The sequence below is a fragment of the Sarcophilus harrisii genome, chromosome 4 (genome assembly GCF_902635505.1).
Source record: "Sarcophilus harrisii chromosome 4, mSarHar1.11, whole genome shotgun sequence".
In the NCBI taxonomy this organism is placed as follows: Eukaryota; Metazoa; Chordata; class Mammalia; order Dasyuromorphia; family Dasyuridae; genus Sarcophilus; species Sarcophilus harrisii.
Window position 1 is genome coordinate 358844282 of NC_045429.1, and position 19003 is coordinate 358863284.

Below are 19003 nucleotides of genomic sequence, written 5' to 3' on the forward strand. Positions count from 1 at the left end.
ATGGCCAACAGCCTTAAGATCAAGTCATATAAAAATCAGTAGACAGATATAGTAGGGATGTCAGAGTAAAGAGGAGGAGAAGACTGAAGGGAAGGCAGGAGAGCTGCCTTCAAGCATCCAAAGGGCCACCACACAGAAGGAGAATTGGTTTGGCTCTGATCTCAGAAAGCAGTGTCTGATAGTAGAAGCAACAAAGAGACAAATTTAGGCTCGATATGATGGGAGCACCTACTGGCAGTCAGATCTATCCCAAAGTACAAAGGGCTGCCTCAGAGAGGAAGCAGCCTCCTCCTCACTGGAGTTCTTCACACCAGCTCTTCTTATTTAGGTGAGGGCCAAACTAGATGATTTTATGATCGAGAGTTGAAGGCTCCTGGCAATGAAACTCTTTTCAGCTTTATTAGCCAGGCTGCTTGAGTCTAAAGTTCTCGGGGAAGCCCCAGGGGACCCTCCTCCAAGTTTCCAAGCTGCCCGACTTTAGGGCCGTGGGGGCAAGCACAGAAGCCTCCTGATCTTTGAAAGAAGGGCAGGCACAAAATTAGGAACCTCACTAGGAGTAGCTTATTGTGACTGTGATCAATCCATAACCAAGTCGGGAGGTTTTAGCCTCCCTTCTCACTAACCTGGATCTCTTCACGGGTGAGGTGGGAAGTATTTAGGGTACAATCAATAGGGCGTTCCCAGGTCCCCTGGAAAGTCTGCAGGTGGAAGTAATAGGCAATGCCATCCTTCGTCTGATGCTGGACCCAGAAGAATCTGTTTCCTAAAGAGAAGCCATGGAAAAAGAGAGAAGAGATAGAGAGATTTGAAGAGATGGGGGGACAAGGAGGAGGAATCAGAACAAAGGCAGGGTAGAGGACTGATACCTGGCTGTTGCTTCCTTTCCATGATGTCCTGCAATGCCTTCTGGTAGTCATCAGCACATTCTGTGACCACCCCACAAAGGGCCACAGCAGGATTGCGTAATACTCGTTCTGTCTGGCCTGACTTCCCCTCCTTGATGGCTTGGTTGATAGCGGCCATTCCCAGGGCCACTAGAGTGGCAGGATAAGAGAGAAAAGTCAATTAGTTCCTAACGAGCTTCCCCAAGAAGCATGCTGTTCTCGACCGTGGGAGAGGTGAGAGAGAAGAGATCCAGTGAGATGGGGAAGAGAAGACAGCAAAATGGAAACGGAAAGGGTTGCTATCAGTCTAGCAAGGACCTCTGGAGAAAGACAATGTTGAACTAGATTAGGAAGGGGTCAGAAATGGAAATGGATGGATAAAGGAGAACCAAGCATCTCAGGAAGATAGAACAATTACTACAGTTTGATGTGGTTAAAGGCAAGACATGAGTAGAGAACATGGAATCCAAGGCAGGGAGCTGGCAAGAAACAAGGTGAGGAGTCCGGTAGACAAGGCTTGATTTACTGAGACACTCGGGCTCTGCCTTTAAGAAGCTGAACAAATAGACAGAAGGTATGATGCAAAGAGAAAACATGATTCGGTTTTGCATCAGTTTTACCTTAGTCTTACCTCATATACTTTTATACAACCTAAACTCCAGTCAAATGTGATTAATTCTCTGTCCTCCAACTGGGCTCTATATTCTCACTTCCTTGGGCTTTAGCTTACAAGTCCAAAACACTCTCCCTTCATCTTTTTGGCTGCTGCATTGATCAGTCCACCAATAAACACTTATTAAGCACCAACATGCCAGAACTGCAGGAAACACTGAATCCTCAACTACCCTTTAAAAGCCTACTCAGGCATCACTTCTGTGATAAGGACTTTATGCCCCTGATAGGAACAACAGCTTTCCAGGGAGGTCCCCCCCAAAATTTCAAACTCACGCAGCCTGGCTAAAGAAATTGAAAGAATTCTGTAGTTGGGAACTTTGGACTCCGACCACAGAATCATCTAGTCTGACCTTCACCTAAACAAAAAGAGCACTTCTGGATATTTACAAGTTTCTTGAGAGCAAAGACAGAATTCGTGATTGCTGCCTATATTTAACCCAGCACTTTGAACAGAGCAGATACTTAATATTTGTTGACTGAACCTCCTCTTCTATTCTCCTCCCCATCTCACTCGGCTGAATGAACTCACACACATTCTGGGGGCAGAGTCCCAACCAGAATCCAACCCAAAGGCAGAAGAAAAAGGGGAAGATATTTTTTCAGCCTACTGCATGATTTCTTATACACTCTTGGCATGTGCCAGTGTTGGGAGTAATGCATGAGAAGGAGAGTCAGGAAAGGACAAGAGAGGCAGCAGATGGGGGCTGAATACAAAAAAGATTCTCTCATGCCTTTGACTATCAAAAAGTCTCTCCTACAGTCTAGCCAACAGGTCTTCTGTTACTGCCAGTCTGCCTCTTCTCAGGAGGTGGATAAAAAGGGATGGGAATGAAATAGGAACGAGCAAAATTTCCTTATCTTTCTTACTGTTCTGAGCTGCTTCTGTCTCCTGATTAGCTTTGGCCACTCCTTGGCGGATCTCCTCCAACCATAGAACAGCTCCAGGGTCCATTGTTACCTAGAGTAAAGGTAAAGAGGAAGGAAGATTAGGGGCCAATCTGGATTTCCAATTTTACAAGATTTTCTCCCTCTCTCTTCCCCCTAATGAGGTTAATTAGCCATTCTGATTTGACCTGGACCTTTTAACAGGTATTCTTATCTCCTCTCATCCAACCACAGCCAGCAGAAGCTGTTGTCCTCTTAAAGGGACCAAGGATTTAACTAGCAATTCACCAAAGATGAAGTACAAATTGTGAACAAATGCTTGAAAAAGCTAAAACTCTCACTCATCAAAACAGCAAAAATAAACAACGATAAAAGGCTTTGTTAGCTGGTGCTTTGGGGAGACAGGTGGCTTTGGACATTGCCAGTGACTATGCAAATGGAAACCATGCTTTCTGGAGAGCAATCAGAAACACTATTAGTACTGGGACTGTGCTGGGGTTAGAACTGGGAGAGCAGGATCCAAATTCTAGAATTACTACCCACTAGGTGATCTTGGGTCCATCACTGAGACTCTGTTTTTCCAAGTCTAAAATGAGAATGCTATTTACACTGTCTACTTCACAGGTTATCAGGAGGAAAACTAGAATCAATCAACAAGCATTTAAGCACTTACTTTGTGCCAGGCACTGTGCTAGGTGCTAGGGACACAGAGATAGAAGTAAAACAATCCCTACCCTCAAGGAATTTACATTCCACAGGGGAAGACAATAAGGACATATATAGGCATGTAAAAAACAGACACAAGATGATGAGAGAGGGGAGTCAGCAATTGTGGGGATTAGAAAGAAAATTGTCATAAGCTGAATCTTGCTAGAGGTTTGAAGAATTGGAAGTGAGGAGGGAGTATATTACAAAGGCACTGGCACAGGGAAATGTAGTACAAATCCCAGAAAGAAGAACAATTTCACTCTGAAGAAGAATAATGTGGAACAAGGCTAGAAAAGGAGTCTGAGGCCAGGTTGTGAAGGGCTTTGAGTGCCAAAGAAAGTTGTTTATAATGATCTTAGAGGTAATAAGGAGCCATTGGATTTTATTGGAAAGGGGAATAAAATGGTCAGCTTCACACTTTGGGAACTGTATGAAAGAAAAACAGGAGGAGGAGGCAGGGACCACAAGGAAGCTAAGTGAGAGGTGATAAAGGGCTTAACTGGGGGTGACTGGGTGGCTAGGAAGAAGGGATCATTTATAAGAGATGTGAAAACTGAAATAAAAGCAACTTCAGCAACCTCTACAAGATGAGGGAGAGCGCAGGGTCAAGGACGACATCCAAGTTGGTAGCCTGGGATGCTGGAAGAGGTGGTCTTGGGCAGAAATTTTCATTGTCTTCCCTGATAGAATATAAGCTTCTTGAGGACAGGGATATAATTTCTGCCTTTGTATCTCCAGCATTCAGCACAGTGGCTGGCCTATAGAAGGTGTTTAATAAGTTTCTGTTAAAGGATTATCCCATTGGTGGAATTATGAGGTCAAAGGGGATGGTCACATGCACATATTCATATTTTATAAAAATCATCCCCAAAAGGATCATCCCGGATCATCCCCAAGGCATGAATGTGTATTTTGGCCACAACAATTCTTAAAATTGTCTAGGAAGATATGGATGAGGTCTTGATTTTTGGTTAAAGAGAATATCCATACTGATGAAATAATAGAGTTTTGTAAGTATTATTAATTTCATTTTGACATGCCTAAAACAGACCTCATTATCTTTTATCCCAAATTTATCCTTCTTTTGAATTTCCAGAATTTCTAGCTGTATGACCCTGGACAAATCACTATCTGCTTCAGTTTCCTCAACTATAAAATAGAGATAATAATAGGGATGAAGGATCAAAAGAGGGAATATCTGTAAAGCACTATGCAAACCTTAAAAGCACAATATATTCTTACTATTTAAATTTTTTTTTATTGTATGTCAGAGATGACTCTCACGCTCAATCTAAGAGACTCAAGATTCTCTCCACATTCAAAAAAAATTTCAAAGTCTCTTCTCTATAAAGATTTTCATAACTACATTATTTGTAATGTGGGAAAAACTGAAAACTGAGTAAATATTCAACAAACGGGGAAGGATACATCAATAGAACATGTCATTGTAAAGAATGACATACAAGGAGAAAGAAAGATCCACACACACAACCACCTATATTGCAGCATTGCCTCTGGAATCAGAGGAATTGGGTTCAAATGCTGACATTTGTATGAACCTTGGGGCCTCAGTTTCCTCATCTGTAAAATGAGGTTCTTTTTAAATAGTCTAGGTCTAAATCTATAATCCTGTAATGAAACATTTATTTTACAAAAGAAAACCTTTATAGAACTAGGAATGCATTTACTGATATTCAAATATATAATCAAAGACTGAGAAAGCAGGAATTCTTAACCTCTATTTTCATTAACTCTTAATGAACATTGAGTATTTCCTTCAAATTATGAATTTAAAAAACAAATTTTATTCTAAGGAGGAGTCCATAAGCTTTAGTAGACTGTAAAGGATAAGAGTTTTAGAGTGAGTTATTGTGGAGGACAAGTTTGGAATACACAGCAGATTAGCTTCAAAAGACCTGGATTCAATACTTACTGAATATATGACCTAACAACCCTCAGCTTCAGTTTCCTCAGCTATAATAAGGGAATAATAGTACTATATACTTGCAGGACTGTAGTGAAGAAAGTTTTTTTGGTATTATCTTAAGCACCATAGAAGTATGATTTACCTATCTCAGATTACTTGCTGTTTTGGGGAATAGAAGGATGGGAGGGAAAAAAATTTGGAACATGATAAATGTTGAAAATTACCTTTTTTACATGTATTTGGAAAATAAAATCCTATTGAAAATTTTTTAATAGTATGAGTTAGTCTTACTTGAATGTTTAAGTATTTTTAAATTACAACATTCAATATTCACTGTATTTTTTTAAAAAGTAAAGTTCACAAGGAAATAAATTTGTGTTCCTTAATATAACAACAAAAAATATAAAAACAAAAGACAAAAACAATATGACAAGAAATTCCCTCCCTTTTCAGGAATCTAGAATATCGCTCTTTATTGTCTGTTGGATCAAGTCCTAGTGCTGGAGTTTGACTTTGGGGTTTCTATCCTACATTCTCTCCTCTGGGCCCTAACCATCCTGCCATGAGAGAACGCTGTCTTTCCCGGAGTCTCCACTCTATCCCAGCTCAAACTCTTCCCCATTCCCCATACCTGTAATGCTCTCTATCACTTATCTTCTGCTTAGCTCAACTCCTTCTCCTTCCCTGCCCTCCTTTCTATATCCTCCTTCTCGGGAAAGCCACCCTAGACTATTTCCAATGGTTCTGCTCCTTTCTCTGGGATTAGATGTAGGACATAGAGACTGTTTATTCCAAGTCTTTTATTTCCCAGATGATAAAACAGATGGAAAGGGAGAAGATAAGTGACTTAACTAAGACAGTAAAGTCAGTATTTGAATCCATGCTGCTTTCCTGGCTGTCTCTGTCTTTTGGGTACCTCTTTCTCCTTTTTTATTCTCTCAGTGTCAAGGATGTAGCACTACAAAATGAGTGCTCAATACTTGTTATAAACTAAGTCATTTTCAAAAATTTGTTTTTATTTCATTAAATATTTCCTAGTTACTTGTAATAAAATTTTCAACATTCATTTTTTAGGATTTTGAGTTCCAAATTCTCTCCTTCCCTCCCACTTCTTTGAGAAGACAAGCAATTCATTATCGATTATACATATGAAATCATGCAAAACATATTTCCAATTAGTCAAGCCGCAAAAGAAAACAGACAAAAAAATAAAAGAAAGTTTGTTTTTTTTAAAGTATTTTTCAATCTGCATTCAGATTTAATCAGTTCTGTGGAGATAGAGAGCATTTTTGATCATGTGACCTAGGTAATTCTCAAGCCTACCTGAGCCTTCATTCTCTTGGCGGAGGATAGGATATGGTGGTACAGGGGGCCAACAGGGAGACTGACATTATCCAGGCCAGCAGAGGGCAACAGTAGGGCAGTCAAGGTCTTCTCTGGGGTTCCCTGATCCAGGGCCTCGTTGATGAGACTGATTGTGAGGATCTCTGATGGAACAGACAGAGTCAACCAAGAAAGGGGAATCCAGCATTGCATTCTAGAAACAGAATGCCTAGCAAACAAAAGCGGTTGCAATGACCAGTACTGGGGGTTATGAGTCTGACCCCCAACATGATCCATCCCTTCCAAGGCCCAACTCACGCTCTGTCTCTGCTTGGACCTGACTATTGACTTGGCTCACAGTGGCCTGCAAGTCATTCCAATTCAGGAAGGTCCCGGCCCCATTCCGTTCTTGCCACAGCCTTCCCAGGGCAACAAAATAACTGAGAAATAAAAAAAGACAAGGTCAGTTGGGAGATTTGGGGTCTCACAGCACTTAGGGGTCAGAAGAGGTGGAGGATTTTATCTCCCAATGAGAAACTAAGGCTCAAAGAAGAGACTAAGAACAATAATTACTTAAATTTCATCTAAATGCTTTCAAGGTTACAAAGTGATTTTTTTATAGCAACCCCATAAAATACAATGTACAAGTATTGGTATCCCTATCTTGTAGATGGGAAGACAGGCTTAGCGGTGAAAAGATTTCATAGGTACTGAATCTCAGAGTCAGGACTTGAATCCGAGATCCAGTCATCTTTTCATTATTCACCATCTTTCTACTTTTCAGTATCTTTTGACTAACTACTATCTTTTTACTTTCCACTATTTACCATTTTCCTACTTCTCACAACTTTTTACTTCCCACCATCTTTCTGCTATCTACCAGCCTTCCACTTCCCACCATCTTTCTACCAGCCCCACATTCAAGGGAATAATCAGATTATATCTTCTCTTTTCCACATGCAAGGACCACCTTCCAAGCTTCTTGAGGGAAAGCAGGTAGTGACTTAATGCTGAAACAGAGATATCTAGACTCCAACCCTAATGAAGGAGCTCATTCCCAAATCAGAGACAATGGACTTGCTCCCAGATCGGACTAGTTCAGAGCCTTCTTGGTGCTAAGGACATGTAAACTTGCAAAAGTCCGAAAAGCACATACTTTTAAGTACCTTACTCCCTTTCCCCAATTCAACCAGACTGGCCTCCTAATGTTCCTCATGATGGAAGCTCTTGTTTCCTATCTCCATGCCTTTACACAGTTTATATCTCATGCTTCCTCATGTGCCCTAGAATCCCTAGAGTCCTTCAAAACTTACTTTTTACAAGAAATCTTTCCTTCTGCCCCCACAGTCCTTAGTAATCCCCACCCTCCAAAGAATCTTGCTTTGATTTGATAGATTCATAGATATGATTTGATAGAGATTCCTAGATTTGCAAAGATTGTATAGATTTGTATATAGATATATGCTGTGTGTCTCTCTCCACCCCCTTCCCTCAAATTGAATGTAAGCTCCTTGAGGGCAGGAACTCTTTTTTTAAGTCTTTTTTATTCCCAGAACTTAAAACATTGTTTGGCACTTACTAGGCACATTTAATAAATGCTTGTAAAATGGGTCTAATAATATTTGCATTATTCACATAGTTGTTCAGTTGTTTCAGCAGTGTCCAACTTGATTCTTTGGGGTTTCTTGGCAAATTTCCTTCTCCAGCTCATTTGACAGATGGGGAAATTGAGGCAAAAAAGGTTAAGTGACTTGCCCAGGTTCACACAACTATTGTCTGAGACCAGATTTGAATTCAGGAAATTGCACCTCTATCCACTGCCCCATCTAACTGTCCTCGAAGCACTTATTAGGTATTTAATGACTGCTTATTAATTGATGGATCACCTGCAAAATAGGCATCATAATACAGATCAGGACGACTGGACCCAGATTTTTCCCTGGAGGAGAAAGTAGACAGGTGACCTTGCACAGCCCTCCCTCACTTAAATCCAATTCACTTGCATCATTTCTCTGATATAATGGAGACAAGCAACAACAACAACAATAGATGTAATAATATTTGTATTATCTACCTCCTAAAACTACAAGGAAAGTACTTTGTAACCTTCAAAAGTACCATAGAAATCCATTGCTTTCATTTCTCCCACCTGTTTCTCTCCTGACCCTGAGATTTTAAAGGCTGCATGCTTTACTTACCGTTGGGCATTCTCTCCATTCACTTCAGCCAGGCCCAAAGCTGGGCTCACCATACTGTTCCAGAAGCCCCCGACATCCCCCGCCTCCAGGTACCGATTAATCAGGGCAACAGCAGAGAGCATCTCCAAAGCCACAAAGAGCTCCTCCTGAGCCATGTCCTAGAAGAGAGACATGGAAGTCCTCCCTGACTAATCTGGAGCCTGAAGGGTACTTCCCTCCATCCTAAACTGATGGGAATCAGAAAGACCCTAGTTCAAATCCTGATTCAGATGATTACCAGCTGTATGACCCTAGCATAAATCATCTAACCACTCTCAGATTTAGTTTCTTTGTCGCTAAAATGAAGATTATAAAAGCACTTATCTCCAAGGGTTTTTGTGGGGACCAAATGAGATAACTTATGTAAAATGCTCTACAAATCTTAAAGTACTATATATAAGTGATAATTAACTTCAGATCTCATTATTCCACATTCCCATTGCAAATTTTTAGTGCACACTGGCTCTTTCTTCCTAGGACAATGTGTGTTCCATCCTGGCTCTCACCCTCCTGCAATCTTCTAGCCTTCCATTAGAATCCTCTGAATTAAATGACCTATCCACTGGGACTCCATGAATCCTAGTCTTTCCCCCCCAATCAAATGCATCTCCACTCTGCCCTTCTTTAAGAAGGCTTCTTAGGCTTATCCAAACATTCACTCAAGTCTCCTTTTACCACCCCAGGCCTTTCCATCCCCCCACTATAAGTATCTAGAACTCTGGCCCACTAGATCTTTTGCTCTTGTTCCAGTATCAGTGCTTTCATGGTGTGGAATTTCCCCAAGGGCTAGGGCTGTGTCTTCTTCCCTTCAGAACTTTTCTAACGGCCTAACGAAAGGTACTGATAGAGATCAGCAAAATTAATGAGCAGAGGACCAATGACAAGGAGGATAGTACCCCATGACTACCCATAATCTCTCCAGTTGTCAGGAGAACCTGTGTCTCCTTCTTGTGACTCACCCCTTCCTGTTGCCGCTGAATCAAACTCAGTTCCTGCTGGTACATGGATTCAGCAAAGGGGTACACCTCAGGCAGCTGGGCTTCAGGGCACATGAGCTCCCTCACTGTGTCTGCTGCCAGCCCTTTACGGATGGCTCTATTGATCCGTCCCACAGCCTGGAGCACTGGTAGGGGGACAGAAAAGTTGATTCAGCTGGTCATTTAAGCAAAGTCTCTACCCCCACTCCAGCCCTACCCCCCAATGTGGCAGCATCAGGTAGTTTAAAAAACCACTGCTCATCCCAAATGACCCAACAATGCCATTTCTAGGACCACGCCCTGAGGATGCTGTTAAATAGAGAAAGGGAAATTTCAATACAAAACAAACCTAGCTGTTCTATTTGTAATAGCAGAAAGCTGGAAACAATCTCTATGTCTTCCCACCGGGAGATGGATGAAAATTATGATATATCATTGCAATGGTATATTATTATGTTTTTTAAAATGACAGATTTGATGACTACAAAGAAAAAAGAAATGGATTATATGACAGCAGAGGATAGTAGAATTAAAAAAAAGAAACACCCACCAAAGGCACTGACTGTGGCTTGTTTTAAAACAACAGCTACAACAATACAGCAGCATTGTAGCATTAATTACACTTGAAATCAACAATGCTTTGTAAACCTTTGAATGCTGTAAAAATTTAGGTTATTGTAATTGTTTTTTTTCTTTTAAACATACAGAAAAACCTTATTTTAAGCACAGAATCAGAACAGAGCAGGAAAGGATAGATTGAAAATAGGTCTTTATTGTGTAGAAAAACTTTGAGAACAAACTGGGGTATAGGTAGAAGAGGGGGTGCCCTATGGCAGTGGTAAGACAATGTGAGCAGGGTCAGATAATGTGGAATTGAGAATGGAAGATCTCTGAACTCAGAAAGCCTTGATGTTCAGCAAAAAAGATCAACCTCTTCTTCTTAGTATCATAAACTGATGACTTCCATTCCACCAGGATTAAGCTGAAACCCAGGAAGAGAAAGGTGAGATAGGGCCAAATAACCTGCCTGTGCCAGATCCAGAGGTCTCAGGAGCAGAGATGGGCCCCTGGCAGGAGCCTCCAGGAGGTTTCCCCCTAAGAAGGACTGTATCAGTTCTGATACAGGACTTTTAATTCTCCCATCTGAGAAAGGCCTTTTGTCACCATCTGATTTCTCCCAAACAAGGTTCATTCCATCTTTTAATGCAAGGTCTACCCAGGCCTAAAATCAATTTGCCCAATTGCATGCCATGGAACCTATTGTCATACTAGGCTGATTTTGCTTTCTTGGTTGCTAAATGTAACAATTGTATAGTAAATAGTCGCTGCCTTTCTTTGGTTGGAAGAGAAAAAAAAAGAAAAAGGTCTAGACTTGCTATCTTAGGCTAGAGGTAATTTATTTGCAAGGTCAATATTATAAGAGAAATTCCTGGGCCAAGAGCACAAGATTTCCTTGAGTGAATTCCAGTGAAGAATCTGATTCTACAAGATGTTCTCAGCAAGGCCCCCCAGCTTAGGGCAATCTTAATAACACACCCTCAAGCAAAAGTTGTTGCCTTGTCAAGATCCATAAACAAGTATTTATTAAGCCCCTAATACATGCCAGATACTGTGTGCTTGACACTGGGGAATATAAATGTAAAAACAAAAGTATCCCTTGAGACAATGTATAGATACAACATATACAAAATAAATTTAAGGTAATTTGGAGAGGGAGAGCTATGGGCAGGGGGAGTTTCTATGTAGAAGCAGTACTTGAGTCTTGAAGCAAAAAAAGTCTCAGAAGTGGAGGAGGGGAAGGAACACATTTTAGACAGAGATAAGGGGGTGTGTATGTGTGTGTGTGACAGTAAGAAAGTTAATTTAGCTGGACCAGATAGAGTGTGGGAAAGAGAATGATGTCCAAAGAGGCTGGAAAAGTGGTGAGGGATTTAAAAACCAAGCAAGGAGTTTTTAATTTTGATCCTAAAAGTAGCAGGGCACCATTAGAGTTAAATGAGTAGGGGGAATGACAGGTTTAGGTCTATACACTTGGAGAAAATCACTCCAGCAGCTGGGCAAAGTATGGTTTAGAATGAGAGAGAATTGAGACTGAGAAATCATTAAGAGGCTATTGTGATAACCTCTTAGGTGAGAGGTGAAGAAGGAGGGCCTGAATTAGAATGGTGGTTGTATGAGTGAACAGAAGGTCACAGATTTGAAATGTGGAGACTAAAAGATTTGACAGGTGAATGGATATGTGGGACTGATGAAGAGTTATGAGTCAAATGGAATGATGAGGTTTTAGAATGTGGGAAGATAGGATGGTGATACCCTTCAACAAAAATAGGGAAGTCTGGAAGGGGAGAAGTATTAGGGAAGATAATGAGATGTTTTCTTTTCTTTTTTTTTTTTTTTTTTTTTTTTTTGAGGCATTTGGAATTAAGTGACTTTCCCAGGTTCACAAAGCAAGGAAGGGTTAAGTGTCTGAGAATGAGTTTGAATTAAGAGCCTCTTGAATTCAGGGCTGGTGCTCTATCCACTGTGCCATCTGGCTATCCCTTATTTTCTTAATTTTGTTTATTTATATATTGAGTATAAGATGACTATGGGACATTCAGTTTGAAATGTTCAATAAGCAAAAGTGATGTGGATGCTCTTAATATTTAGTGCCTGGAAACTATGGCGTTGAGTCCCCCATAGAGAAAGCAATCAAAATGTCCCTTCTCCTAGGCATACCAATGATTTCTTGGAAGGCAAATAATCTTTAAAATATGAATGGGACAACATCCCTTACCTCACTGCTCAGTTTAGTTGTAGAGGCTAAGACAGGCAGCAGCTACTGAGAAATAGAAGAATAATGTCCAGGAGAAAATATTACACTACTAAGGGGCATGCATTTCTCCCAAATGCAAACCTGTTTTAGTAACAAGCAAATACCACAATCCTGAATTCCTTTCTGAATTTGACTTCCACTTTCTGAATTCCTTTCTGACTCTGAAACACACTTTCTGAAATTGTCTCCTGAGCATCATCAAGTGGTCCAGGAAGGAGATAGATTCTATATAGGTGAGAGTTGTCACATCCTTAAGAGGCCTGATAACCAGACTAGGTCAAACCTCCATCATGGAGCAAATGACTTACTTGCAAGCTCCTGATCACCTTTAGCATTGGCTGCAGACACACTAGCCTGGACCTCTTCCTTCTCCAGGAGATCAATCAAGCCCAGATCCTTTTAGAAGCAAGAGATTACCCTGAGAGTTACAATAGTTATTTGTGTACATGTGATACCCATCCCCATGTACACAAATAACTATCATAACTCTCAGGGGTCTCCCTTGCAGCCCCTTTCCTCTCCTCTCTCCTCAACTTACCAGTGATTTCTGTTCTCTGTCTAAACTCAGTTGTTCCAGGTACCAGTCACCAAAATCCTTCCTCACTCCTCGAAGAGCCAAAGCTGGATCACAAAGGGCTTTGATCAAGGCCTCAGAGTTCTGACTTTCCAGAGATTCATCAATGGCCTCCAGTGCTCCATGAACTAAAAAACAAAACAAAACAAAACCCAAGGTTAGTAATGGTTGGGCAATTTGGGAGGAACTAGAAGCCTTAGAATGCGCTCATTCTATTCCCACCTCTACTCATCAGTAACCAGAATCATCAAAAGTCAGTAGCATTCTGACTACTCTTCCTTGCTCTAATACCCTAAAAGGTTTCTAATTCCATCCTTGAAGATTTTGGGGACTTCCTTTCCATTAGTGGTCTCCATCTCAATGATTGTAGCCTCTCAGCTCAGGCTCGGTTATAGCTAGGCAAACCTATACCTCCTCCTCCATCTAAATGAGCCAAACCCTTTTCTCTTTCTCAACCTCATCTCTTCTTTTCCAACCTTTCCACATTCCTCCCCTTCAGAAAACCATATTTCCTTTTATTTTGATCCTTAGTATTTGTCTCTCAAATGACAACTCAATAAGGACAAGGATCAGTTTTTTAATAGGCATACAATTTGCATTTGCCACAGGAAGAAAAAAGAATATAAAGGCTTGATTCTGATCTAGTCTAGATTAGGAGGGTGGGTGGTTAAGAAGAAAGGGATAGAATGGACTAAGAGGTATCAAACATGCAAGCCGCCTGAACCAGATTAAAACGTTATTGGGAAATAGTGAATCAATAAAAATACAACATAGATAACATTATATTTTAAAACTAAGCCAATATGTGGTCCACAGTGATCCCTATATATGGATTAGTGGTCCCCATTTCTATAAGTTTGATAGCACTGGACCAAAGAGGATGCTAACAAGAAATTCTAAGTGATAAATGGCACAAAATTTCATGAGTAGTGGAGGTTGGGACAGCTGTATGCTGAGATATGCAAGGTAGGCAACCTCCTGGGGTACACAGGACCCTTTTATGTAAATGCACTTATGTTAAACACTAGAAAATCCCACTCTCCTTGGCCCATAGGGATTTATTTTTACAATAAGTTAAATACCATGTGATATAGTGAAAGGATTAGCAGCACATGGTATAATAGAAAGAATGCTAGATTTAGAGTGAAACTACCTGAATGTGAAACTCGAAGTTCCTCTATTTTCCTGTGTGACTGTGAATCACTTCACTTCTCAGGGGCCCCAATTACCTGTCTACAAAATTAAGGCTAAGCATGAGGATGTTGGACTAAATGTTCTTTCAGTTCTAAATCCTTTAATCCCAAGATTTCAAGCAGGGGGCAAAATTTCCCATCTTTGACTAAGATGGGCAAATTCTTTGTCTAAGCTCCTGGTATATACCCTGCATTGGATTTCTATTGGAAGTCTTTTTTTTCCTTTCTTACCATTGACTTGATTGATATTGCCCTGTATCTCTGCCTGAGTCAGGTAGCGGTCGTAGATGTCCTGGCTCTCTCCATCATCCTGGACATGCTAAGAAGAGGGTGAAAATGCCAGCAGGAGGAAGTCAAATGGAAATAAGATCTCTTGTTACTTTTCTTGTTTCCTCATTCTATCAGATTTCACTCAACTCTTCTGGATTCCTCAACTTTTCCAGAGGTCCAGAAACAAACCTAAACTTCCACCCCACTGCTACCAGCACACCTAAGCTATTTTTAAGAATTTCTAGGGGTAGAGTCCAGTCTCATCCAGTAATGTCCCAGGATCTCTGCTCTTCATAGACAGTGAATGCAGAAATCTTTCTCCATAGAACCCTGGCTTCTTAAAGCCCAAAAGACTAATTATCTCCTAAGGGTTGCTGCAAGCACTAAATGAGATAATATTTGTAAAGCTCTTGGCATATAGTAGGCACTATATAAATGCTATTTTCCTTCCCTTTTAATTCAATTCAACAGTTTTTCAATGCCCTCTGTGAAGTGAGTGCTATGCTAGGTTATAATAAATTTTTGTTATTATAATAACTGACATATTTCAAAGTTTGCAAAACAACTTACATACAGCATCTCATTTGAGTTTCACAACAATCCTGAGAAAGGGGTACTAATAATGGTGGTATGATCCTAATTGTACAGAAGGGAAAACTTAGTCTTTCTCTTTCTCTATCTCTTGTAAAGCAAGGACAATTGCCCCCTCCCTTTCAGAGTGTCAAATTAAAGCCTTGAGATAGAATTGAGTGGTCAACTAACCCAGCATGTGACAACCTGACCTCTCAGACTACTCCTTACCCAGTTCCTGGAGTTGGCAGTTTTTTCCATTTTTACTTGGGCTAGCAGCTCCTGGTAAACAGCAGCCAAGGGCTCCCGGAGGTTCCCCAACATAGCATTGGGATTCTTCAGTGCAGCAAGAGTATCTTCGACCACTCCCCTCTCCACGGCCTCATTGATGGCAAGGACGGCAGCATGGACTGGATGGTAGGGATAAGGGTATTGGAGCGGGAAGGAGGACAAGACATGCAAACAAAATCAAGAGACAAGAAGTGAACCAGAGTGAAATCAATTTTGTTTGACTTTAACTCTGATTCCACACTGACGTCCTAACTTTCTTGAGTCCTCTTACCCTAACCAGGATGGAACCTCCTTTCTGGAGTGTGTTCTCCGCCCTTGAAGCCGGAGTTTCCCACGCATCCAAAGCACCACTTCTGGCATTCATCATGTGAAGATTAGCTACTACCTACCAGAAGCCTCATCCACAGAGAGTTCACTAGCCAGGATGCCCCCGATCTTGCTGAATGCTGGCAGCTGCAGCCCATACTTAGCCAGCTCTGAGGTCATGTTGTTGAGCTCCTCCTCTGCAAAGATATCACAGGTAAATTCATGGCCCTGAAGTTTCAAAGCCCCAGCCCCTCCTGCCACTTCTTCCCTTCATAACCAAATTCCTGGAATGACATGTCCCCACTCTTTGCTTCCAGTTTTTTTCACCTCCTACTCATTTCACAGTCCCTTGTATCTGGCTTTCAAAATCTACTTTGCAATTGAAACTACCCTCAAGGTTACCAGCCACCGCTACACTGCTGAACAGGATGGATTTTTACTATCCTCCTTTTTGATTTCTTTGTAGCTTTTGCTGTTATCAGGCATGTTCTCCTCCTCCTAGATACTCTTGGCTTTTGTGCCAATATTCTCTTCTGGATCTCCCCCGACTGTCTAATCACTCTTTCACAACCTCCTTTGCTGCATTATTACCATGTTTCTTAAGCATAGGCCTTCCCCAGGGGTCTCCTCCTCTTCCTTTTTTAGGATCTTTTTTGGAAATCTCATCATGTCTTCATCAGATGTGACTCCCAATTTTATATATGTAGCCCCATTTCTCTTCTAAACTCTAGTCCTTAGTTCCATAAAACCAACTAACTGCCTGCTGGACATCTCCACCTCAAATTCAACATGTCTAAAGTGGAGCTCATACTCCCCTTTCTCCCTAGTCATTCTTTTTCTAAAACTTCCCTAATTCATTAAGCACATAACCTTCTCAGTCATCCAGATTCACAAACTCAAAAGTTACCCATATCTTTTCCTTTTCCTTTGTTCCAAGCTTTGCTTTTCCACAACTTCTCTCTAATTTGTCACCTTTCTCTTAATTCACATGACCACTACCTAACTCAGGCTCTCATCCATCATCTCTCACTTGGACTACTATAGTTGTTTAATCATTTCAGTAGTGTCCAATTCTCCATGACCCCATTTGGTCTTGGTAAAGATAGTGGAGTGGGAAAAAAAAAAAAGACACAAGGGGTCTGCCATTTCTTTCTCCAGCTCATTTTATAGATGAGAAAACTCAGACAAACAGGGTTAAGTGATTTGCCCAGGGTACATAGCTACTAAGTATCTGAGGCTAGATTTGGACTCAATGAAAGTCCAGTGTACTAATTCTAAGTCCAGTGTACTACTTTGCTGCCCCTGGACAATTTAAAAGCCTCCTAAATGATCTCCCTGCTTCCCCTTTCTCCTCTCTACAATTATTTTCCATATACCTTTCAAATTAAAATTCCTAAAACACAGTTATGACCAAGTGGCTCCTTTGCTCAAAAATTGTGAGTGGCCCCCTCTAGCATCTAAAAAATACAAACTCTTCAGTCTGCTCTCTAAAACCTCATGGCATTGTTCTCTTAATTTTATAGACTGACTTTTTTTTTACTTACTTTTTAATGCTTCCCTTCCTATACACTCCATTCCAGCACAACTGGTCTACTAGCTTCCTCAAATTGACATTCTCCAGCCCTGAAATGTACTGCTACCCTCATATTAGCCTCCTAGAATCTCTAGCTTTCTCTCAAAGCTTAGTCAGTAAGCTTTCACTAAATGTCAAAGCTACCTTTGTACCTATGTAAAATCTTTGTTGAACTGCCTGGTATTATTCTCTTTTCTGCCTCAAATTATCTTGTACTGGCTGATCTGCACAGAGATTATAATTCAGTTCCCCCAGTCTCCTGTAAAGTCATTTGAGGCAGGGATTGTTTAGTTATCTTTGCATTTCCAGTGTCTCACAGATAATAATAACCTTTAAAATGTTAGCTGAATTAAATTGAATTATTGGGTATAGAAGCAAGTGAACCCACCTGTAAATTTTACTTTCCCATACAGGTCATGGATCTGAGGTGCCAAGCCCAATCGGAAGAGGAAGAGACTGAAAAAAAAAATAGAAGACAAAATTGTGAAGGAAACTTCTTTTTTACATCATCTTAAGGAACTAAGTGATCTAAGCCTCCTATCATTCTATACAATCAACAGCAAAGATTTTTGAAAGAGGGCTACAGAGAAAGTTTAAGATGTTTTCCAAGAAATGAGATAAAAAAATTCAAGGAATCTCTCTCTTTCTTTCTCTAAAAGGCAACTAGTATCCATCTGAAATATGGAGCATTAAAAATTTATCCACCATTCATACAAGGCTGACCTTAAGTGAAGGTCCTGGCTGCACTCCCACTCTGGTGGAAGCCCCACTCTCCAATAAGAAACCAGGGACAGCTCCAACTTAGCCTCTACCCAGTTATATTCACAGGAGGAGATCTCCACATGCACTCACTCGTCTGGCATTGCAGACATATATAGCTATAGAGATCTAGGCTCTCACATCTGTGTCAGTTTTCCTTCTGGCCTTCCCTCCATCTCCCTTGGATAATGCCAAATGGAGGGGATATTCTCTTGTATGTAGGAACCTAGCTGATAGGTTAGCTTACCTCAGGGCATGGATGCAGTAGATCACCCGTGGCATGTTCTTTTTGTCATAGATGTCTGTAGTCTCAGGAAGAAAGGTCTGTAGGAGGAGTCAACCTCTTAGTGCATTTAGTAGTGTGGTAGTTGCACTCAGTTTGAGGAGAGAAAAAAACTCAGGGTACCATTGTATAATGGGTGTTAAATAGAAAGGCAGTATGGCAGAGTGGATAGCAAGTTAGTTTCAGAGTCAGGATCTGTATTCAACTCCTGCTTCTGACATATTTGGGTTATGTGGCCCTAGCTAAATCATTTAATCTCTCATTGCTCTAGGTAACCTTCAAGTCTATAGGTTACAGGGGCAGATAGGTGGTATAAAGGATGGAGCACCTGCCCTGGAGTCAGGGGAACCTGACTTCAAATGTGGCCTTAGATATTTATTAACTATGTGATCCTGGACAAATTAAGTTACTTAATCCTTACTGTTTTTTCCCCACCTCCCTCAAAAAGAAAAGGACTATAGGCTGCAGAGAATGTAGACAATCAGTAGGGGGAGTCCTCTCATTTGTAAGTCTTTATAGGAATGAAATCTTAATAACAACTAACCTACTTGAATGATCCAGGCTTATCTATGGGGAGAAGACTGAAAAGTCAAAACTGATTTAAATTCATGCCACATTAAGGGTCAAACATATGAAACAAAGGCAAATTTACACAAACAGATCTTATGCTTTAATTTTTTAGTTTCCATATACTCTTAAAGAAGGAGAAAAATAGAGGAAAATGTACATTATTTTAGCAACTAATAGTCTGAT

General features: G+C 40.7%; 1 protein-coding gene and 1 long non-coding RNA gene across 5 annotated transcripts in view; one reads left to right on the forward strand and one right to left on the reverse strand.

Moving 5' to 3' along the window:
- IQGAP3 (IQ motif containing GTPase activating protein 3) overlaps window positions 1–19003 on the reverse strand; it is a 60461-nt gene that overhangs the window by 28435 nt on the left and 13023 nt on the right. For all 3 annotated transcript variants that reach the window (XR_004233929.1, XR_004233930.1, XM_012548181.3), the window contains exons 5-18: window positions 18215–18291; window positions 17597–17664; window positions 15719–15832; window positions 15270–15448; window positions 14430–14517; window positions 12970–13133; window positions 12740–12827; window positions 9599–9762; window positions 8601–8758; window positions 6721–6842; window positions 6403–6566; window positions 2427–2517; window positions 867–1034; window positions 624–763 (exon numbers count right to left, since the gene is read on the reverse strand). Coding sequence is in view for 1 of the 3 variants with exons in the window: in XM_012548181.3 (XP_012403635.3) it covers window positions 624–763; window positions 867–1034; window positions 2427–2517; window positions 6403–6566; window positions 6721–6842; window positions 8601–8758; window positions 9599–9762; window positions 12740–12827; window positions 12970–13133; window positions 14430–14517; window positions 15270–15448; window positions 15719–15832; window positions 17597–17664; window positions 18215–18291 (1785 nt within the window). In the remaining 2 variants the exon portion in view is untranslated. The remainder of the gene's footprint in view (window positions 1–623; window positions 764–866; window positions 1035–2426; window positions 2518–6402; window positions 6567–6720; window positions 6843–8600; window positions 8759–9598; window positions 9763–12739; window positions 12828–12969; window positions 13134–14429; window positions 14518–15269; window positions 15449–15718; window positions 15833–17596; window positions 17665–18214; window positions 18292–19003) is intronic.
- On the forward strand, window positions 9889–15712 carry LOC116423350. Of its 2 annotated transcripts, none has more exons than XR_004233931.1 (3): window positions 9889–10059; window positions 13000–13162; window positions 15610–15712. It is a non-coding gene; the product is annotated as an uncharacterized LOC116423350 (long non-coding RNA). The 2 variants fall into 2 exon arrangements; XR_004233932.1 differs by lacking the exon at window positions 9889–10059 and adding an exon at window positions 10373–10619.